This window comes from Scheffersomyces stipitis, chromosome 1 (genome assembly GCF_000209165.1).
Source record: "Scheffersomyces stipitis CBS 6054 chromosome 1, whole genome shotgun sequence".
Taxonomy (NCBI): Eukaryota; Fungi; Ascomycota; class Pichiomycetes; order Serinales; family Debaryomycetaceae; genus Scheffersomyces; species Scheffersomyces stipitis.
The window spans coordinates 43,514-65,749 of record NC_009068.1 but is presented as its reverse complement, the minus strand read 5'-3'; the positions used below and the strand labels follow the sequence as shown (position 1 = coordinate 65,749).

The 22,236-nt window shown below is 39.9% G+C and overlaps 11 protein-coding genes across 11 annotated transcripts; 7 read left to right on the top strand and 4 right to left on the bottom strand. All coding sequences in view use genetic code 12, as the record gives it.

The window, feature by feature from the left end:
• Positions 1-785: 785 nt before the first annotated feature.
• On the top strand, positions 786-1,784 carry FBP1 (Fructose-1,6-bisphosphatase; the record flags this gene model as incomplete). Its single annotated transcript, XM_001387631.1, has 1 exon — positions 786-1,784. One exon carries the CDS (start codon positions 786-788, stop codon positions 1,782-1,784), a length of 999 nt encoding a protein of 332 aa, XP_001387668.1.
• Positions 1,785-2,433: 649 nt separating this feature from the next.
• Positions 2,434-3,678, top strand: HMC5 (hypothetical multi-copy protein; the record flags this gene model as incomplete). The annotated part of the gene is made up of 1 exon (XM_001387630.1): positions 2,434-3,678. One exon carries the CDS (start codon positions 2,434-2,436, stop codon positions 3,676-3,678), a length of 1,245 nt encoding a protein of 414 aa, XP_001387667.2.
• Positions 3,679-4,221: 543 nt separating this feature from the next.
• On the top strand, positions 4,222-6,083 carry POL5.8 (putative RNA-directed DNA polymerase; the record flags this gene model as incomplete). The annotated part of the gene is made up of 4 exons (XM_001387629.1): positions 4,222-4,300; positions 4,338-4,404; positions 4,761-5,935; positions 5,974-6,083. 4 exons carry the CDS (start codon positions 4,222-4,224, stop codon positions 6,081-6,083), a joined length of 1,431 nt encoding a protein of 476 aa, XP_001387666.2.
• Positions 6,084-8,590: 2,507 nt separating this feature from the next.
• Positions 8,591-10,087, top strand: PICST_51159 (monocarboxylate permease; the record flags this gene model as incomplete). The annotated part of the gene is made up of 2 exons (XM_001387628.1): positions 8,591-9,330; positions 9,364-10,087. 2 exons carry the CDS (start codon positions 8,591-8,593, stop codon positions 10,085-10,087), a joined length of 1,464 nt encoding a protein of 487 aa, XP_001387665.2.
• Positions 10,088-10,587: 500 nt separating this feature from the next.
• On the bottom strand, positions 10,588-12,255 carry DAL11 (allantoate permease; the record flags this gene model as incomplete). The annotated part of the gene is made up of 2 exons (XM_001387214.1): positions 10,588-12,075; positions 12,124-12,255. 2 exons carry the CDS (start codon positions 12,253-12,255, stop codon positions 10,588-10,590), a joined length of 1,620 nt encoding a protein of 539 aa, XP_001387251.2.
• Positions 12,256-13,373: 1,118 nt separating this feature from the next.
• On the bottom strand, positions 13,374-15,950 carry FST8 (Fungal-specific transcription factor; the record flags this gene model as incomplete). Its single annotated transcript, XM_001387213.1, has 1 exon — positions 13,374-15,950. The coding sequence occupies one exon, from the start codon at positions 15,948-15,950 to the stop codon at positions 13,374-13,376; it is 2,577 nt and encodes an 858-aa protein (XP_001387250.2).
• Positions 15,951-16,349: 399 nt separating this feature from the next.
• On the bottom strand, positions 16,350-17,216 carry PICST_37943 (predicted protein; the record flags this gene model as incomplete). Its single annotated transcript, XM_001387212.1, has 1 exon — positions 16,350-17,216. One exon carries the CDS (start codon positions 17,214-17,216, stop codon positions 16,350-16,352), a length of 867 nt encoding a protein of 288 aa, XP_001387249.2.
• Positions 17,217-17,559: 343 nt separating this feature from the next.
• PICST_38239 (predicted protein) lies at positions 17,560-17,832 on the top strand (the record flags this gene model as incomplete). The annotated part of the gene is made up of 1 exon (XM_001387627.1): positions 17,560-17,832. The coding sequence occupies one exon, from the start codon at positions 17,560-17,562 to the stop codon at positions 17,830-17,832; it is 273 nt and encodes a 90-aa protein (XP_001387664.1).
• Positions 17,833-17,935: 103 nt separating this feature from the next.
• PICST_27997 (predicted protein) lies at positions 17,936-19,474 on the bottom strand (the record flags this gene model as incomplete). The annotated part of the gene is made up of 1 exon (XM_001387211.1): positions 17,936-19,474. The coding sequence occupies one exon, from the start codon at positions 19,472-19,474 to the stop codon at positions 17,936-17,938; it is 1,539 nt and encodes a 512-aa protein (XP_001387248.2).
• Positions 19,475-19,739: 265 nt separating this feature from the next.
• PICST_38766 (predicted protein) lies at positions 19,740-20,741 on the top strand (the record flags this gene model as incomplete). Its single annotated transcript, XM_001387626.1, has 1 exon — positions 19,740-20,741. One exon carries the CDS (start codon positions 19,740-19,742, stop codon positions 20,739-20,741), a length of 1,002 nt encoding a protein of 333 aa, XP_001387663.2.
• Positions 20,742-20,909: 168 nt separating this feature from the next.
• On the top strand, positions 20,910-22,091 carry PICST_51621 (predicted protein; the record flags this gene model as incomplete). The annotated part of the gene is given in 4 exon segments (XM_001387625.1): positions 20,910-21,022; positions 21,041-21,129; positions 21,157-21,806; positions 21,825-22,091. Coding segments are annotated over 4 exon segments (1,119 nt in total), but the record flags the coding sequence as incomplete, so codon positions are not given.
• Positions 22,092-22,236: the final 145 nt, after the last annotated feature.

Genomic DNA, 22,236 nt, shown 5'->3' with positions numbered 1-22,236 from the left:
CTTTCACCTCCACCGCCGTGGACACAACCGCTAGGCACACTTTCCGCGCTGGAGCTTAAATCCAGCTAGAATTACTGGGGAGTCTTAGGAGAAAATAGTGAGATATTCCCTTGGGGACGTAGAGAAATCCAAGCCATCTTGGTCGACAAATTTTTGGATATCTCAGATACGACATTTGCCACTTGTCACAACAAGCCGGCTATTACTGGCACTTTGTTGCTCTGTCACTTACTTTACTAATGCCTGTGTGTTCCTTATTAATTTTAGGAAATACCTGCCCTCCCACCTCTCGCTATTTTCAAGCCCATGCTGGTACACGCTATTCTCCAACCGTCCGGCAATTGTCATCTTTTTGCGTGCAGTCGGCCGACTTGTCCCGGTAGTCACTGCCCTCAAACCCCCGGGGTCATATCGACCTTCCTCCAGAGTCGTTTTTATGGGGTAATCCAATATTGGCTTGCCTCATATAAATATGAGACTCCCCTCTTATAACTTAGAGCCTTCCGCTTATTGATCTTTCCTTTTCTTCTTCCTCTTTCCTTTCATCTCGTTTCTACTGGTTCCTTTGGCTCTTCTTGCTTATACCTGAAGAACTTCGTGATACTAGTGATTCAATATCCATACGAATTACCGGAAAGTGTACCCCAGATTGTCGGATCGTTGAACTCCACAAATTAGCTCTTATATTTCCCATATATTTCACTGTTATAAGTTGTCATTCTACAGCTAACTTCTATTAATAAGCTTCAAAAATGTCTAATCCTCATTCCACGGTCGCCGAGCAGATGAATGTCGAAACCGACATCATTACATTGACCAGATTCATCTTGCAAGAACAGCAAAAGTTGGCTCCAGCCGCCACCGGTGAATTGTCCTTGTTGTTGAACTCCTTACAGTTTGCCTTCAAATTCATCGCCCACAACATCCGTCGTGCTGAATTGGTTAACTTGATTGGTATTTCAGGTACGGCCAATTCTACTGGAGATGTTCAAAAAAAGTTGGATGTCATTGGTGACGAGATTTTCATCAACGCCATGAAGTCCTCCAACAACGTCAAGGTATTGGTTTCGGAAGAACAAGAAGATTTAATTATCTTTGAAGGCGGTGGTCGTTATGCCGTGTGTACCGATCCTATCGATGGTTCTTCCAATATCGATGCTGGTGTCTCTGTCGGTACCATTTTCGGGATCTACAGATTGAAGGACGATTCCAAGGGTTCTATTAATGATGTGTTGAGAAAAGGTACGGAAATGGTTGCTGCTGGTTACACCATGTACGGTGCCTCGGCCCACTTGATGTTGACTACAGGCCATGGAGTCAATGGTTTCACCTTAGATACCCAATTGGGAGAGTTTATCTTGACTTCGCCAAACTTGAGCATTCCAAAGAGCAGAGCAATTTACTCCGTTAACGAAGGTAACTCATACTACTGGCCTGAATACATCAAGAAGTACATCGAGGACTTAAAAAAGCCCCAGGACGACTTGAAGGGCAAGCCTTACTCTGCCAGATATGTCGGATCCATGGTTGCCGATATCCACAGAACCTTGTTGTATGGGGGTATATTCGCCTATCCTGCTGACACCAAGTCCAAGAACGGAAAGTTGAGAATTTTGTACGAATGTTTCCCTATGGCCATGTTGATGGAACAGGCTGGCGGTTCCGCTGTCAACGACAAGGGTGAGAGAATCTTGGACATCTTGCCAAAGGGCATCCACGACAAGAGTGGAATCTGGTTGGGTTCCCAAGGAGAAATCGACAAATTCCTTACATATCTCCCATAAGTGGTCTTTTTATTTATTAGCACACGATCGTATAGAGTCAAAAGTATTCAAAAAACAATAAGTGTAGATTATGAGAAGTCCAAATTGAAAAATGGTTGCAACGTTTTTCGCAGCAATTGCCTTTTTAGTGCGAACGGCCACTTTTCAGCACTGTTTGCGCTTGTAATTTTAACAGCGAATTTCATCCGTAGATCATGGTTTGACTTGTGGTTACCTCATATGACGACTCCCGAGCAAAAACACATCCAAAATCATTCCGAAATCACCGTCTTCTCTCACCTAACTTCCCTGTTGTGGATTGAACGTTACGTCACTGAGTCACGTGAATTAGTCATATTGATGGAAAGTATGCAGGATCGTCCTTTCCTTGGAAAGAAAGGAATTTATTCATTGTTAAACAGAGTATGGCGCAATGTTACAAATTCCATACTAAAACAGGGGTATATCAAGGGTATATAAGCTCCTGTTGCTTCCGACTGTTTCCAATATATAATTTATATATTAACTCTTCTTTTATACTGAAAATTTGAATAAATTTTATCCAAGGGAATTGCAGCCGTACATATAGAAATTCTAGACCTGTATATACGTTTACTTCCCATTAGATTAGAAGTCAAAAGTCAAGTCGAATCCAATCAATAAATCTCAAATGTCCAATTTTTCCACAAATGCTCTGTCGACTGGTAGATCGGAACTGCCAGAAGAACAGACATTCAGTCCCATCACTGCAAGTCTTCTCGCAGAAGCGATTAGGGAACAAGCAAATCAATTGCTTGAGAAACAATCAGACGAATTTGAGGCTAAATTTCTACTGCTTCAAAACCAAATTCATGATATCCTAACGCTTATTTCTGCCGAGAAAAGTGGTAACAGAAAAGGAGTTTCGAGAAATACTGACGATTCTTCGACCATTACGAGTACTAATAGTGATATTAATCTTATTCAATCTAGTATTGAGTCTAGTTCGGTGCTCGCTGATGATGACTTAAGTGTAAACATCAGTGATCCACCTAAAATTGAACACTCTCCATCGTTTAAATCAAGTAAACATTCTGCTGAAAAAACATTCAATTTATTTGAAAGAACTAACGATACGATTCGAAAGTCTCAGAAACGCTTTCATGAATCTTGGAGAAAATTACCCAAGCTCAATGATAGCAGCGTTGAACTCTGGTCCAGGGCTCTTCAGGAACTAAACAGTGACCCAGACTATAAAGCTTTGTCTAAGGCAAACTTCAAAGTAGACTGGAACAGTTTCGAATCCAGAACTGGACTCCATGGTAATGAACTTAAATACTACTACGATTGCTGGAAGGATGATCTCATTGCACCTTATTGCAATAATACTTTGAGTATTCTTGCTGCTACCCGAGATCATACTGTCACCCTTGAAGATCTAATTGAGTACACATCGGAGCATGCAGATGATGCTAAAACGATGTCTATACTTGAGGAAGTGCAACGACGCTACCGAATCGATATACTGTGTAAAGACTATGTCTCAGAATTGAGAGGCAAAAACACGCATGATTATGACCGTATAATTCAATTTATTGACGGTATTCCTTCCGACCTATATGGCACCATTAGTCACTACTGTAACCAAAGACACGATGGCAATTGTATAATAGCTGCCGCTACGGCCAATTTCTATTATAAAGAATTTATGACCAAGGAGAATTTTCATTACCCTACCCCCAACACTTTCCAAAAGAAAATGATCAGTACACCTGGTTTCTCTGGTAAAGTTTTATCTGATTCCTCTAAATCAAGAACGAATTCCAAACACAGAAAAGACAGGAGTAACTATAATAATTATTCTCAAAATAAACTGCTGTTGGAGAATAACCAGAAATCGCACAGAAGACAAACGGACAATGTTAATCACAACTAAAGCTCCGGTGGTCTCAATAACCATCTCCGAGTCTTTGTTGATGACGCACCAATACATAAATCGAAGTTACGTGCTAGGATCTGCTATGACTCTGGCGCTACTCGGACCGTTGTTAATCTGTTAACATATTTATCTGATATCAGATACAATCTTACTGATCGTGAGAAAGTTTATAATACTGCAAATGGAGATCAGGCATATGCTCTTGCGAAAGGATTTTTCACTCTCGAGGCAAGTCCCTTTCACATTAAGCTAGACGCTGTGTATATACCCAACATACCGGTTATACTTGTTTCCGTCAGCCAACTCGCATTGCAAAAGTATTTCCTCCATTTTGAGGACGACGGTTTCTACCTTGTTCACAACAAAGTAAGACACTATTTAGGTTCACTAAATGATGGACTTTATATTGCCAATGATAAGGATGTACTGTTCTCGAAGAACACAGTCCGTTTCTTCAACGAGAAGCATATCGATGTTGGCAATATCCCCCAACTTGAACTCAATATTAATGGACCACATGATTGGGTATATCATCACCTAATGTACAATCATATGGCCCTTACCAACCTATTGAACCTAGAAGTGCAAGGTCACATCACGGTTGACGACACCGAGTCAAGTAAGAATCTTGTGAAGAATTGTATAACCTGCAACAGTATTACTGTCAGACAATCATCACACAATCATCACACTCAACGCGCCGCTGTGCGCAGACTTGAACGTGTGAGTTGCGATACTATCGGACCTTTCCAATTTAGGAGATACAATAAGTCTACTGCAAAAATATTTATCACTTCCGTTATTGATCATTACACCGGTTACACCAAACTATTATATACTGATCACAAGTCTCTTGCAGACACAGTATTAAATACTCTTAATTTATGGAATCATAAATTTCCTGGTGAATCGATTTCATATTTCCGGTCGGATAATGCAATAGAACTTCCTTCTGACGAACAACTACTTAAACTTGGAATCGAACGCGATCAAATTCCACCGTATTCTCCAGAGCTAAATGGATTGGCAGAATCACATAATCGCATTATTCTTGCCAATATACGGAAAGTTGTACTAAGTTTCCCCGATCGCCACGATGAAGTATTGACTCTCTTCAAAGAAATCGTGGAATACTCGGCATTCGTCAAGAACAATACTCCCCGAAAGCTGCTCCAATATCGCACACCTGCCGCCGTCTTTTTTAACTATAAAGACGCATATCACCGTCCTATTGTCCCATTCGGTATGGACGTTGTGATAAAAGCATCTTCGAAAGAAGAATACGAGAAGTATGGCCGTCCCTTACTTAAGACTGAACCACACGCTTTCTTCGGTTCTATCGTCGGCTTCGCCACAGATAACTATAGCTACCGAATACTCGTCCAAGCAGAACATTTCCCAATTATAACGAATTGTAATGCAAAACTCCTCAATTCACGCCAATTTATCGAGAATTATTTTCAATCACTTGATTTGTTACAGAGAGACAGCGCTCAATATAATGCCACAGTACTCGATGCACTTGAAGACAAACTTGCTGATCATATCGATATCGCTGATAAAGAGGTTATCTTTGATGCTACTTTACTTAAAAACGGGGACACATCTGTCCAGACAGCCAACATTGGAGACACCAATTTATCGACGCCATCTCCTCAAAATCCTGAGGCTTTGAGCAATACACCTTCTTCGCAGATGACGATCGAAAGTCTTTCTACAAGACATCCCGAAGTAGCCACTCAACACAAACGGCGTATAGAAGAACTCACTTCTGACACGTTACCATTTCCTACCGATCAAGAAGGTAATTCGGTAGACGGAAAGCACATTAAGCGCTCACCACGATTAGGGGGAGTAAAAACAACTCCACTTTCAGCCACTAGAACGATCAGGGACCATAAGACTAAAAGTAAAATTGTTGATAACAATCGTGATTACGCTGCTGACCCCATTAAAACTGCTATAGAAGAAACCAGAACGAAAATGAGTGAAGATCATAACTTAAACTCAACTACGACAAATTCTGAAGAGTTAACTTCACAGTTAGCCTCCCAGGAGGATAGAATCTCAGGGGAGTTATCAGGGGAAACAAATGTGGACTTATCAACCACACCAGCACAAAATACAAGATCACATACCAAGTCAAGACTAGACAAACAAATTGAGCTGTCTAAAAATTGGTCTAACCTAGATACGCGAAAGACTCAATCATGGAATAAAGTCCCACCTGAAATACACGGAAAGGGCAAAATTAGTAAGAGGAAAGGTACCAAAGCATCATTATTGGACAAGGATGCACAAAGCTCACAAATAGCAAAAACGATCACCTCCGAAATAATAAAAAGAAAGAAGAAGACACCAGATTTCGATTCCAGTCCACAACAGATAAATGCATTGCTTAGCTTAATTAACAATGCAGATCCGCGGAATTGCCCATTAGGGGAGTCATACTTGAATGATATGATAAAGGGCGAACAAAATATCGAAACTGAAGTTACCGATAGTAAAGGTAATAATAATCTATTTGCTGTCATAGATAGAATTGATTATAAAGATCCTGAATGGAAAAAGTCCATGGATCGAGAAATCACAAAGTTCAAAGAATTGAACGCTTACGAGATTGTTAAGATTCCAAAAGGAGTCAAACCAATAACTACTAGATGGGTGCACACCATCAAAGAAACTTTCAAAGGAAACGACCACAAAAGTCGATGCGTGGTTCGTGGATTTCTACAAGTTACTGGAAGAGATTTTGACCCGACGAGAATATCATCCCCAGTCGTCGATCTTACAACAATCCGAATACTAATATCCATTGCCGTCACCAAAAATTACGCTATTCACCAACTAGACATTGAGTCGGCATACCTTAATGCACTGTTACCTGAGGAACATCCATTGTATGTATATCCTCCAAAAGGTTATGAATTACAGGAAGACTATTGTTGGAAATTAAAGAAAGCAGTATATGGTGCTAAACAAAGCGGTTACGAATGGTATATATGTCTCAAAGACACAATCGAGAAATTAGAATTTACAAGCTCAAGCGTTGTTGAAGGTTTATTTTATAAGAGAACTAAGCACGATATTATCATTGTTGCTATATACGTCGATGATCTAATAATGGTATCATCCTCGGACAAGTTACTCAAAAGTTTCAGAAATGGATTAGAGACCCATTTTAACCTCAAATACCTAAGTAAATTAGGTGAATACTTAGGGATCAAGTTTGAGAAGACCGAAACTGGATATACAATTTCACAACAGCAGTTTATTACTAACCTTCTCAAAGACTTTAATATAATGGGCAAATACGGAAAATTAATACCCATGATTAAAGACAAGAAACGGTACACCCCTCCGAAACTGGCAGAAGAAGACATCGACATTCCAGACTCTGAGTACCAAGACGTTGGTGCGCTACTAGGAGCAAAGGAAAGAACGCTCTATCAAAAAGGAGTTGGGCTGCTACTATGGGCATGCAGAAATACCAGACCCGATATTTCATACGCCACAAACAAACTAGGAGCAAAAGCAAACAAACCAAGCGTCAATGATCTACAGAAGTTGATATACTGTTTGCGCTACCTAAAAGACAACATGGATTTAAACTTAGTCTATGATCGTCCCGAACCAGAGGACGAATTTACAATTGTTGTTTACTCTGATGCTTCATTCGCTCCATCCGAAATCGACAAGAGACTGATTACAGGGAATGCAATATTCTTAAATGGTCATCTCGTTAGTTGGGCAACAAAACGACAGAAGATTATCACAAAATCGTCAGCCAGTTGTGAACTAATTGCATTAGGAGTTGCAATCGATGAAACGGTTAATATGAAAAGAATGATGAAGGAACTAGGTTTTCCAATCAAGAAAGTAACAATATGGGAAGACAATCAAGCTGTCATTGCCAAGTGTTATAATCAGAACACTACGCATAAGAGCAGATATATTGATGTTACCCTAAAATCAATCAGGGAGATCCTTCCGACGATGGAAGATGTAAAGGGAAATAAAATTCTACGCTACATTAAATCCGTTAAAAATATTGCTGACTTCTTCACCAAACCATTAGGCCATACGAGCTTCGAACCTTTCAGGAACTACATACTTGGAAGAGGAGATGAGAGGTTAAAGCCCATTAGAGAATTAGAAACCTCTAAGACTTAACTCAGTTCGTAGAGGTTTAGGGGAGTGATGGAAAGTATGCAGGATCGTCCTTTCCTTGGAAAGAAAGGAATTTATTCATTGTTAAACAGAGTATGGCGCAATGTTACAAATTCCATACTAAAACAGGGGTATATCAAGGGTATATAAGCTCCTGTTGCTTCCGACTGTTTCCAATATATAATTTATATATTAACTCTTCTTTTATACTGAAAATTTGAATAAATTTTATCCAAGGGAATTGCAGCCGTACATATAGAAATTCTAGACCTGTATATACGTTTACTTCCCATTACATATGTACCGAAAAATCGCATTCCCCACCAATTACAACCTCTTCGGAAGAAGAACTTGGTAGAGGTTGGAAGAGTTGGAATTTATAAAAAGTGATTCTAAAAAACCAACTATAGAATATATGGAGTAGGAGGAGTCGCAGAAACTCTTGTTGTTTTATATTTGTTAATGTTCTGTATTCTGTTCTCTTTCCCCTGGGTCTTTTTTCGCATTTTGGTTGTACCATACAACGTAACTCAATTGAAAATTTCCAAATAGTCATTTCAAGTCTCTTTATAGAACTCATTTCCTAGTCCAAGACTCGCTCCGTGCCTACTATTCACATTTCTGTCCTTTCCAGATCTGATAGTTTCATTCGAGAACTTTATATACCACTAAGATTCAATCTTCTTGCTGATAGCAATCGCCCTCCACAACTACAAGAATCATACTCCACACATTCAAAATGGCCAAAAAGGGCTACTTGCATCATGTTTCCCACATCATAAAGCATTTTTTGTCGCTCCACATCTCCATAGTCAACCTCAAGAGACTAGCCTTTGTGATAGCATTGGTCTCGTGTCTCAGTTCAGGATCAATTATGTTGTTCACCTTGTTTTCCAACTCGATGCATGAACTCTTGGGCTTTTCCTACTTGGAAGTCAACTTCATAGCCTCTCTTTCGTCGATTGGAATGTACCTCTGTTTACCTGTGTTGGGCTATTTGGGCGATAGCTATGGTCCTGCATTATTGTCACTCTTTCTGATCTGGTTCTTTTGCCCCAGTTATTTCATCAATGCTGGTCTTGTCCAGGGCTTGCAATCAGTAGAAAAGGGCCACTTTGATCGTGGCTATATCGTAGGTTTCAGCATTACCTTTTGTTTGATCGGATTGGCTACGTCGTCGTTGTACTTCTCAAGTTTGTTGACCTGTGCTAAAATCTATCCAAATCACAAGGGAATGGCCATTTCGCTTCCTATCACCTGTTATGGCCTCTCGTCTCTCATTGGCTCGCAGCTATTGAAGCTGCCGTTTTTCTTGACTCCTAATACTGACTATTTAGACCTTTACAAGGTGTTCAACTTCTTTGGTATCCTCTACTTGTTCATGGGTATCCTTAATTTTGTCTCCAGCTCCATTGTCATTGTAGAACAGGAGATCATCTTCAACGGTGAAGTAACAGAACAGACTGCTCTTTTGCCGGAGTCATCGACGTCTTCCTTGGCTGGAGACCTTAGCTCCGATAATGATTCTGATCTCGAACTCGCACCCCAACATTCCATTATCGAGCCTCCTAACCACCACGAACGCTACATAGCGTTTTTGAAGGATAAGTCTGCGTGGATCTTACTCATGTCTTTGATTTTGAATATCGGTCCTTTGGAGAGTTATCAAAACAACTTGGGAAATACCTTGAGAAACATCACCCACAACATCAGTTTATCGGATCAAGTCAGTGTCATGGCTGCGTTTTCCACTATAATACGTCTTGTGTTGGGAGCTTTATCAGACTACCTATCTTCTCCAAACAGGAAGTCTCCTATCTGTCGGATTTGGCTCTTAGCGATCGTATGCATTGTAGGAGTTTTAGGACAGTATAGCCACAATTTCTTGACACCACAGAACGACCATTTATACCCAATTGTCTCTGCATTGAACGGATCTGCTTACGGTGGATTGTTCACTTTGTATCCTACAGTTGTCGCAACAATCTGGGGTCTAGATATCATGGGCTCTACTTGGGGTTCGTTTATGGTTGCGCCAGCAATTGGCTCCGTTGTGTTTTCGTTACGATTCGGAAGATTGGTGGATTCAAAATGTGCTTCAATTAACAAACTCTTTGGGGCCAACTGCTTAAGTGAATACTACAATGGAACATCGTTGAGTTTAGCCATCAGTATCCTCTTGATCACTTACGCTTGGAAGAGCATCTGGTCCAAGAGGGGCTTCTTAGTGTTCTAAGGCATCATAGTTAGCATTATACGTTTTCATCAGAGATAGTTTAGACAACCTAATTTTGCATAGTGTACTCATCAATTAAGTAAATTAAAATTGTAATAGCAAACAACACATGGACTTCTCCCGGCTATTCTGAGATTTTGCACAATGGGGTTACGTTTGCTGTTACTTTACTGTTTCGTTTTCTTAATTCCCTTTGGCTGCGAAAAATGTAGAAATTTGAAATTATTTACAAAAATGAGGACTTGCCAACATTTTTGTTGGTTTGACCGTCTTATAGGGAGATTATATCAGCTTATTAATGGTATGATCCAATTCTAATTTAGTTTACCGATGGGCATATAGTCAGTTCTTGCCGTAAACATGCTAGAACATTGATAATCAATCACGGGCTCATTAAATGGGAATGCAACTACATTTTAATTTATTCATCACAATTTACTAGTTTACAAAATTTAAATTACGCCAAACAACAATACAAAGAACTGAAGAACATGCAGTGATCAGTAGACAAACCTGAAGTCCAACCTCTTGTTACCATCATGACGAGGGTTTCTGATGTATTCTTCTTGCTCATCAATGGACATGGCATTCCATTTTTCATCTCTCTTCTTGTTAACCCAAATGTAGTAGTACTTGGCAAACACACATGCGAAGAGAGCACCAAATGCAATACCTATAAGATCGACGTTACCACGGTGGTAAAGTGGGGCATCATCTTTTCTGTAGATGTTAGCAGCTATGATTGAAGCTGACTGCGAAAAAATGTTAACCACGGCAGCAGAAACAGCTCTACTTCTGACACCGTTAGAATTGGCCGAACACCATGAAATAGTAAGGGGCCAAATTGGAGCATGGCCAAGAAGAACAGTCAAAAGGGCAAAAGATCCCCAGATATCTTTTTGTGCTCCTGGCCAATATCTCAATGGGAAAAGGCAGATGATAATCCACAAAGGCGTGGTAGCAATCATAAGTGCCCTGGTGTTCAACTTTTCGGAGAAGAACCCTGTGAGCAACATAGTTATGACGGAAAGAACATTGTATGGGATGGTCAAAGCATTTGTCTTGAATGTGGAGAATCCCATACCTCTAAGAACCAATTGAAGATAAGTGGCGATTGGTGCAGTGCCGATATCACCAAGAATACGGATAATGTAGATTGGAAGAAGGTTGTAGTCGAAAACAGCACCTATCAATTCCTTGGGCCCAACAGGCTCACGATTATGCATACTTCCCTTTTCTGGATCGTCTCTTAAGACTCTGTTGACAACAATCTTTTCTTCTCTGTCGGTGTACCAACCCTTCTTTCTATACCATGTCTTAGTCTGAACAGGTGAGGCAGGCATCTTGAAAAAGGCAGCAATACCAGCGACTAAGGTGAAAGTACCTTCAATCAAAAATAACCACTTCCAGCCTTCAGGATTAGACTTAGTCTTGACCTTCAAGACAGCAAAAGCAAGCAAACTTGACCACACGGCAGTCATGGGGTTGGCAATGTAGAAGAGAGATAAACGGAAAGGTAATTCTTTAGAAGTGAAAAAGTAACTCATCCAGAGACAGACATCACAAATGAAACCACCCTGCAAAGCACCTAAAAGAGCTCTGGTAGCATAGAATCCATGAACATCTTTGATAGCAAATTGGGACATTGACACAACAGACCACAAGATCATTTGCATAGGAATCCAGACGTCAGCTCCAATCTTCTTCGAGATCAACTGCGATGGCAATTCAGCACTCAAAAAACAAACCAAGTTAATAGTGTTACCGAGATTCAACTGATTGGTGGTCAAACCAAGATCTGTAAGCATATCGTCAGATAATGCCTGCTGAATGTTGTTTCTATCAAAATCTAAGGCGGTGAACATAACAAAAGCCCAGAAGGTGACGTACCAGTCGTTTTTTCTAACTACTTTCTTTTCTTCGGCTTCGGTCCAGGTGAAATCTGGGTCGAAATGGTGACGACATTCGTAACCTGTTTGTTCATAAAGCTGTCTATAGTGTTCAGCAACCACTGGATCCTGGAAAATATGAGATACCTTCTCAGAAGACGAAGATTCCAATTCGTCTAGCTCTGTGTTAACAACATGTACTTTTTCAAGCTTGGAGTTCTCAGAAGATTGGTCAGACAGACCCACTGATTTTGCTCTAGAGTTCCACGCAAGACCCATTTCAATCTATTAATGTGAATAGTTATAAGGTGCTATGAATTATTAAGCACTAGTTGAATTATGCGATTCAAATCAAGTAATGATGCAAAAGATACTCTCTGTTCCCAATGGATAAAACATCCCTTAAGTCTACACTAGGACATGATATTTCATGTTATTTATATCTCCAGGTTTCGAATTGGATATATTGCAAAAACTGTTGCGCCCAAGGAAAAAATCCTAATCTCCTAATCATAGCGGATTGCATCATTCGCAGCCATAATCATCAAACAGGCCCGACCCGATTGTACAGGCGACACAAAATTCACCCACATGAGTCGGATTCTACTGCCAGAAGCCGAAAGCCCCGACACCAGTGCGGCCGACGTATTCCAAGAAGCCGCCCAACTTGACGATGTGTCTTTCGGTTACTTGAACATGTCATTAGAGCATTAATTGCTAATTGTTTCTTGGTGTTAATTTCGGTTCGGGTGAAGAGGTCCAATTTTTTTCGGTTGACTTGGAGCGGAACAAATCCTCAAAAAAATGGAGTGTGCTACGATATCTATAATTGTAGAAAGAAGTTTGCCTTACTAATCCCCCAAACTTGGAGGATTTGCTGTAGCAGTTGATGCATTGGCTATCTTTTTCCTATAGTCCTATCAGGGCAGCTGCGGTGCCATCCGAGTCAGAAACCTCGGCGCAAGCTTTGAGTAACCAAAATGCTTAGTCGCAAAATTTCGATTTTGTATAATGATAAGGAGAAGATGCAAGGTTTCGCAATCGTTCGCAATGTGGCTGCGAACCACACTTTTTGTGAAAGTTGCTGCACAAATGGCTCTACATTATTCTAAGGAATGGTAAGCAACCTAAGCAACTCAAGTGATTGACAATTTCGATTTCAAAAATTACTATCAAATATACATTTAATATCCACACTTTTGCAACTATGGCTGCGAATTGTTCGCTGCAAGTTGACTTCATGATTCTGCAAGGAAGAGTAAAAATAATGTTTCCTACCATAACCGTGTATTTAATTTAATCATTGTTGGTAACTAATTATATACGCCAAGTGTAAATCCCCATTTTAATTTTAGCCTACCGCTGCCAAGCTCTTGATTCATGTCATCCCATAATTGTTAAGAAAAATCAGACCAAGAAAAATTCTGGGTCCATAAATCTTCCATTAAGTCGGGTCGGGAGAAAAGATCGAAATCAAACTTTCCAAAGGCACTATCAAACCCACTGCTCTTGCCCAAGACAAAGTCTTCATCTGGTTCCCCGGATGTGCCTCTGAACTCTGCTGAAAGTGAATCGTCATCCTCTACAAAATTATTCAATTGGATCCACATATTATCCACCTGCATGTCTTCCGCTTTTGTGATTTCTGGATGGGTAGCCGATTCCAGTTCGTTTGGAGAAATACAAGCTCTAATGTATCTTACAAGCTCTTTGATCTCAGCTGATTCATATTCTGCAATGGCATCGTGCGCCGCCAATGGGTCTGCTTCGTAGATGAAATTGCTGTCTACCAATTTCAGCCCAAATGCATGTGCCTTCAGTGCTTTCCACGAATACAAATACCTCTTGCTCAACAGTCTTAAAATCTGAATCCGGTCATTGGTGTATTGACGAAGAGAACTACCAGCCTCTCGGATGGTATTATACAAATCGCGGAACTCGTTGTTACTCTCATACATTTCCTTGAAATTCGGTATCCTCTTTAGCTCTCTTGTAGTACAGTTGATTCTGATGCGCAGCGACTGGCAAACCAAAGCGACCATATGAAAATACAACTCTAATGTAGGTGTGACCATCAATGAGAATCCCAGGGAGAAATACTTCGAAGAGGAAAGTACGAAAGACATTGTAAGAGCCTTCATTTCGACAAATATAGCTCTCATCAGCTTCCGCAAGTAATGAAGCTTTAGTTTCTGGTTTCCCTTCTTTTCGAAATGTAAAAACAAACAGTACGAAACGTATACCGTGAACGAACGCATCTTCAAGTAATTGTCAAACCTAAGTACTTTGAATATATCCCCTCTACCCCCACTATCATTTATATAATCGGAAAAGGTACCATAAAATTTGGCAACGCTGAATTCCAACTCACTCAAAATTCCCAATACTTCACTCAATTTGGTTGCAGTATGGATGCTCAGAACCATATTGGCCAACGATTTCCCTAGGCGGTAAACAAGATGGGATTCGTAAAACATTTCTCCTACCTTTTGTTCGAGAAGGATGTTCGACAAGTTAGAATTGTCACCTTTCAACATCGGAAGTTTGACATCGTGATTGAATGTTCCAATTATGGGAGATGAAGCATATATCATGCTTTCATACAAATCCAACGACATTATTGTATACCATATCTTTCTTCTGAGAAGTTTGTCCTTCTCTGACAAACTCAGACAAAGATAGTAATCAGGCTCCCTGTTTAAACCAAGGGCAATAGCCATTTGAATCAAAGTGCTGCTGAATATCTGAGAGCACATTTTGGAACCATCTCCTTCTTCAGGAGCATATTTTCTATAAAGTCGAACGAATAGCGCTGCTTGAAGAACAGGTAGTGGTTGCCTGGTCAGAAAATCAAATTCTTTCATGCATTGCTGGACGACTGAGAAGGTGCAAACAGATATGGGTGATTTCCTCAAAATTGAAATTTCTTCGTTTTCTCTCTCCAGTGTGTCATTTTCTATCAACGATAAGTATGTCAATCTCATAACTAACAAATGTGTGATCAATGCTGCGATATCACTTTTCTTTTCTAATTTTGGCTTAGCAAAACACTGTGGAGAGGTACGCGATAATCCCAAGATTCTCTCCATGTCGTTCTCATATTCTTGCTCGTCGACTATCGGGAAAGCAGGATAAAGTTTTGAGAAAAATACATTCATTAATCCTAAGGAAACATCACGATCTGGAATAATGTCAATGATTTTATCCATTAATGCCGTTGAGTTAGAGCTGTTAAATACAAGACCCCAATCACGACCATACGCACTGATTGCCTTCAACACTTCTTGTCGGTGTGTTTTGAGGCTCAACTGCTCTACACCTGGTATGAAACCCTCTCCATACACTTTTCTGGCAATTTCCTCTGTTTCTTTCTTGTTGTATTCCAAAGTCGATTGCACTGTTATCACCGAAGCTTGATTGGCTCTGCCTGATACTGGTATGGCCTTGAATTTCCAAAATAAACGAGCACCTGGGTCGGCTTTCAGAAGAATCTGAAATTGCAACGGTTGTTGGAATATAAGGGGTGCTTTGCCAGATTCCCCGTCAGGAACATTGTAATCTCCATTGAACTTGATCGTTTCGTTTTCCAAATCGTTCAAACATTCGGAAATGCTTTCCTGGATATTGTCAGGTGAAGAGGTGCTTTTGTCTGAAGTTGGTGATCTCAAACCTGAATCCTTTTGTGACTGGGAGGATTCCAACATCCGCACCTTGCTTTTGAGAACCTCAATCTCTGTGTTTAAGGACGGAATCACTTCGGCTACATTGTGCTCGTTCCGAGGATAGACAGATGCTCTACTTGATGCCAGCTTTAGACGTGACCTCCTTGTTGCAGCCGTGGTATAAGTACATTCGAACCCGAGCTTGACACAGCTGGAGCAAGGGTTCAGTTTATCGCACTTTGTCTTCTTAGCACGACACCCATCACATACAAACACCTGTCTGTTTCTTTTCCTGGGGACGTCCACCGACATTATGTTATGGCGAATAATAGAGAATAAGACCAATCTCGCTTGGATCGCCACTGGCAAAATAGAATCTGATTGTAACACCACGGTAGTTCTTATCGCTTTTTCATTTCAAACTAGCTAACATTTTGTATGTGCCGGAGCTACCGCACAAAAAGTGGAGAATATCGCCGCATAGCTCCGGAAGTTCAAAACCTTAGTTCTAGGGCAAATCGATTGTTCTAAAAGTCATATAGAATCTACACTGTAGTATTGGTACTAATTCCGAGATGGATTGATGTAAGTGAAGATTTGAATATGATTCACAGAGTTGCGGCGTTGATGTGTAGTTTAACAACGCCTGATATGAAACCTTTCACGAATATTCCGGCTTTTACAAATTCTACATTACAACTCAACAAATACCTACCTCCCGTAGTCGCGTAGCTTCAAGTACTGTAGGTCAAACTCTGAATCGTCTCTTATAAGTATTATGTCATTCATGACCAAAGTCTTAATAAGACCGCTTGTGAAATTATTGGGGTGTACCTGAACCCATGTGCTACTATCCGATTTGAGTAATCGTATCAACATATTCTGACATTGTTGTACAGTCGTTTTCACAATTGTAGCATCCAGTAGGTTCAGGAATTCCAGATCCTGTACTGCCAAAAACTTAGTAATGATTCTCTTCAAATGTAGAGCAAGCAACCGTTCTGTAGCTTGTATATCCAGCTGTATCGTAGTTAAGGTGCCTTTTGATTTCTGGTTGAATTTCAGGATCCCGTTCTCACTTTCAATATCTACATTCATCTCTTCTATTCTAGCTTCTATCACTTGCAATCGTTTCATTTTCTCTTCAACAACATCATCAATAATTTCCGAGAGCCGTCTGTAATCACTCATAGCCATCTTTATCTTTTCTATCTCCGATTGTCTGTTCAGACTGTTTAGATCGTCAGTCGCCTGTGCATGCTGTTGTACCAATCGCTCTATGCTTTGAGAAGCTGTCGCTAAACCTATAGATTCATCTTTACTAGAATTATACGGTATCTTTTTGTATGCTTCATAGAGAGCAATAATCCTCCTTCTATGGTCTTGCGATGCTGATACCTCTACATCTCTGAAGGACACAATGGCCCTGTTTGCCTGTTTGATGTACTCTTTCGTCCTTTCAATATCTTTCTTTAACCGATTCTCATAGACTGCTTCTCTCGTGGAAGAAATAGAAACCTCCTTCTTATTGGAAATTTCACCAAGATATATTTGGTTTACTCTGTCTAACTTCGACATGATTATTGTTGTGTCTTCTGTCGTTCTGTTATTTTTTTTTTGGTTCAGTTAAATCTAAATGAAATGTCACACTTTGCAACCTTACAACTCAATCCTTTAAGAACTGAATACATAAATATAGAACTTATCATACACTGTAGGTATACAAGCAACGATCTCCTAATGAAAATGATTCTGATCCATATCTTAGCTGGAAGAGTTCAGTTTACAATAAGAGTGTCAATGTGCAATCCATGCCGTACCATTCTAAATATGAGTGATACTGAAAAATTCAAATTCTAGAGAACGAGATTTCATCAATTCTCCTACTTTCCAAAAGTAACGACCCTTACGAGTCTCCAACATGGCCTCCGTATCGCAAACTGCCTTGCAGAATCTCGATGACACCTCCAGAAAGGAAATCATGCAATTTGTCGAATCTGAACAGTCTAAGTCTAAGGTTCAATTATCTATTCACAACTTCACTGATATGTGCTTTAAGAAATGTAATGCCAACAAGCCTATAACAAGTGGCAATTTGGACACCAACGAAGAGCAGTGTTTAACCAACTGCTTGAACAGATTCTTAGATACAAACATTAAGGTTGTTCAGGCTTTACAAGGTACCCAGAAATAGAAGCAGAAAGGGAAGTTTGAATGTCCACTTTTCTGTTACATAGATGCAAATAGAACATAATGAACTTGTACATACTATTACCAATATAAATCTATTTGATATTTCAAGTACGGATATTTACAAAGTAACTCATTTCGGGGACTTGTTTTTTCATGGAATCAAGAAAGTCAGCATAATCCGCTGATTTGTTCCCCTTCTGTAGCTGTTCTAGAAGACTGAAATTGTCCGACATCTGCTTCTGCAATTTGACATTATCATATTCATAATTTGCTAACCTTTTCGCAAGTACCAACCACGCACCAACTAGATCGTGCTTATAAGAACCCAACAACTCCTCGATCTCTTGATCGTCAGTGATCGGCAAGAACTGATGTAGAACGGTGCTTTGACAATAGAGGGCCTTCTCCAAAACGCTTTGACCTTCATGGAAATTATCCAAAACAGTGATATTCGTGATTATCAGGTTCAACATGAAAAACAACCTAGATATCGAAATGAGGATTTTGGTTTTAATAGACGTCGCTACTATTTCTGATAGCTGGTCAAGAAGAAAGCAGACTACTGGAAATCCTGAACTGGCTTCTACGGTACCGATTAGATGGGAAATTGCACCCATAATGTTGCTGCTAATCACGTCCATAATCTCTGTCCAATCTGTTCCACTTATGTCAAACAACTTGAATAGAAGAGGATATGAAGCGTCTAATAACAATAATGAAGTATTAACAGTCGTAGTTGAAGGATAATACACAAGACATTTGCGAACAGATTCCAGCAATACATCTATCAACCCAGATGATCTAATAACATCGATATGATCTAATTGTTCAAGCCTCTCTGTCATTAATGCTAAGAGTTTGACGCTTTGATATTTGAATAGAGGATCGTGATCATCGCCCACATTCAATATGAAAGAAGATATGACTCTCCAATTGCCAGCACTCCAGAACGTTGAAGGAGCCAATTTTATAATGAAATATGCTACAGATAGTGCCTTCACTTTAGTGCCCGACTTCCAGTTGCGCCTGGCATCTTCCTCAAGAATTTCTCTCTTAGCTCCCCCATATCCCAATCTTGGATTGAGACCTCCTTGCAATGCTTTTTTGCCCGCAACTTTAGGAAGGACCAAGAGGTTTGGTTTGAGCTCCGTTTCTATTAACTCTTCCATCATATCTTCGACATCAACCAGTCCGACTATTTTTTCAGTAATTTCACTTGTCCATGGTAGATTAGGATTCGTATAGCATGCTAGTAAACGCATTATATCCAATTTTCCATGTTCTTGTGATATCAAGAGTTCGCGTAGGAGTCGTAATGAGTAGACGGTCTTTCTGGAAACTTGCGATCCTAATACAGACCAATCCCAAGTATCATTTCTGATTTCCAACTGGCCAGCTGCTAATCTATAGACCTGGTATATTTGTCTTGTATCGAGGTGAGTCTTTCTTATGAATACCTCCAATAAAAGGTATGCCTGAGAATCTATTTTGCATTCTTCAATGATGAAGTCGAGTTTCAATTCTTGAGAAAGGATTATTTCGTAAATTTCGTTCGCAATGGTTTCTGATGCTCTAGCTATTTGCTGGCTTTCATTATCATTAGATGCATTATAAGGTATAGTTATCTTGCTTTTCCAACTCATTCTTGAAACTGTTTGCTATTGATCTTGGTCACTTTTGAATTTATAGCGACTCTTTCTACTTTGAAAACTTCTCTATATTCTTCCAAATATTAAGTCTATTTGATCGACTACCCATACTCTAGAGAGAAGGAAAAAGATACGTTTTATGTGAAAATAATCTCTACACCAAATTTAGGTCTTTTGTTGCGAATCGCTACTATCTTTTTTAGTGCGAGGAGACATCTCAAATTCTCTACATCCGACAAGCTACTTCTTCAAGTATAATATGCTATTAGCTCACAGGAGACTTTTGTCTTCTTCTCAAGCTCGTGGATCATTTCATATAGACATTTCGGAGGAAATCAAACATGCATTGAATAGTCTGAAGCCCGTTGTATCCTTGGAATCAACAATCATAACCCATGGTTTGCCATTTCCCCAGAACTTCGAGATGGCTAAGCAAGTTGAAGAAGTTGTCAGAGACAATGGAGCTATCCCAGCAACTTGCGCTTTCATAGACGGAAAACCTCGTGTGGGCTTGAGCGAACTACTGTTAAAATATTTGGCGGAACAGGCTAATAAGGGTAAGGCAAATAAGGTTTCTCGAAGAGATATTGGCTATACCATGGCCAAAGGTTACAATGGAGGAACCACGATTGCTCTGACAATGATTCTTTCCCATATGGCGGGAATCAAGGTGTTTGCTACTGGTGGTTTAGGTGGTGTTCATAAGGGTGGCCAGAATTCATTTGATGTTTCGGCAGATTTGACGGAACTTGGTAGAACACCAGTTTCTGTGGTATGTTCTGGACCAAAGTCTATCTTGGATATTGGTTTGACGCTTGAGTTCTTGGAGACTCAAGGAGTTTTTGTAGGAACATACAACGACGATGGAAGGCTCGACGTTGAGGTACCTGGTTTCTACTGTCGTGAATCTGGCTATAGATCGCCATATGATTTTTCCAGCTTCGAAGAGGCTGCCTCCATTATCCATAATCACAACAATATCATGTCTCTTAATTCAGGGAACATATTCTGCATTCCTCCACCGAGAGAATCGGCATTGTCGTCTTCTTTCATAAGCAAAGTGATCGACCGTGCCAATCAAGAAGCGATTGCTCAAAATATTTCGGGCAAGAATTTGACTCCTTTCTTGTTATCAAAGATTGCAGAAGAAACCAATGGCAAATCTGTTGAATGTAATATTAAATTTGTATTAAATAATGCTAGAGCAGCCACCCAGATTGCAACAAGCTTGAGTAAATTAGAGAACAATGTGAGTATATGAGTGTGTTTACAATTATTGAAATTTGATATACTAATGTCGATATAGAATACTGCATCATCATTTCAAGCATATATCTCGCTGATAAAGGAGCAAACTCTTACTGAAACTATCATCAGGAGTGATGAAGATGTCAACACAATCATTGTCGGATCAATTGCTCTTGATACAATAGCACAAATGAAGGACAAAGTTCATATGAACGATTCCAATATTGCTGTAATAAAAGCGTCAGTGGGAGGTGTTGGACATAATATTAGTTTAGCCTCTCACTATTTCTTGTCGTCCAAAACAGCATTGAGAAAGTCAAAGTTTGTATCAATCGTCGGTAACGACTTTGCTGGTAGGGCTATTCTCAATCAACTCAAATCAAGCGAGTTTGATGCCTCTGGTATCTTGGTAACTTCTAGCGATAAAGCAACTGCTCAATATCTGGCAACACATGACCTGGATGGCAACCTCGTTGTTGCTGCAGCTGATATGTCCATTATCGAAGAGGACTTTTCCGAATTCGTCATTGATCAGGTAAGTCCACAAGTTTCCAACATTGTATTTGATTGCAATCTTTCTCCAACTCTTGTAAATAAAGTGATGAATTCACTACAGGCTTCAAATAAAGTAGTAAATGTGATAATTGAGCCAACGTCGTTACCAAAATCGTCACGGATTGCGAAATTGATAAACCGTCCTTTCCCAAACAACTTCATCAAGTTGATAACTCCAACAGTGCTGGAACTAGAAGCTATTCATGCTTCTTTCTACAACAACGACAAATACGATGACTACGACGAATGGTTCCCAGTATTGGATTCATTAGGTGTTGACTCTTTCTTCAGGGACAAACTCAATCTTCTTGCTAGCAAAAGATTTCCAGTTCTCAAAGACTTGATGGATCGAGGTACCTTGCAGCAAAGTTTTCAGCTTGTCCCTTTCTTCCAGAATATATTGATTAAGATTGGAAGCAAAGGAGCCATAATGGTTAGTCTTTCAGAGAACGTTAATGACTACAAATCCATTCCTACAACTTCGAAGTACAAGCCTGCATTCATCCTCGCATCGGAGGGCAGGGTTACCAGTGACAACAAGCGTATGGGTGTGGTAATAGAGTATTTCCCAATACCAATGGAGAATGAAAACTTAGATATCATTAATGTCACTGGAGCTGGTGATTCCATGCTTGGAACTCTAGTAGCTCAATTGCTGAATTCTCCATACAATTGGTTGGCAACAGAAATAAATAGCGTTGAACAAGAATGGAGCAAATGGGAACATATCTACAAAGCTCAATTAGCTAGTGGGTTGACCCTTACTTGTGAATCGGCCGTTAGCAGTGGCATACAACTTATTGAGTGAATAGTATTTGGATAAGCTTACTAAATACATCGAACATGCTTCATAAGGCACACAGACTAAGAATAGTAAATATTGTCCTAGTTAAGATATCACTGTATAGCAATGTTGGGTCAGTGCACGCCTATATGAAAAATCGGTTAGAAGA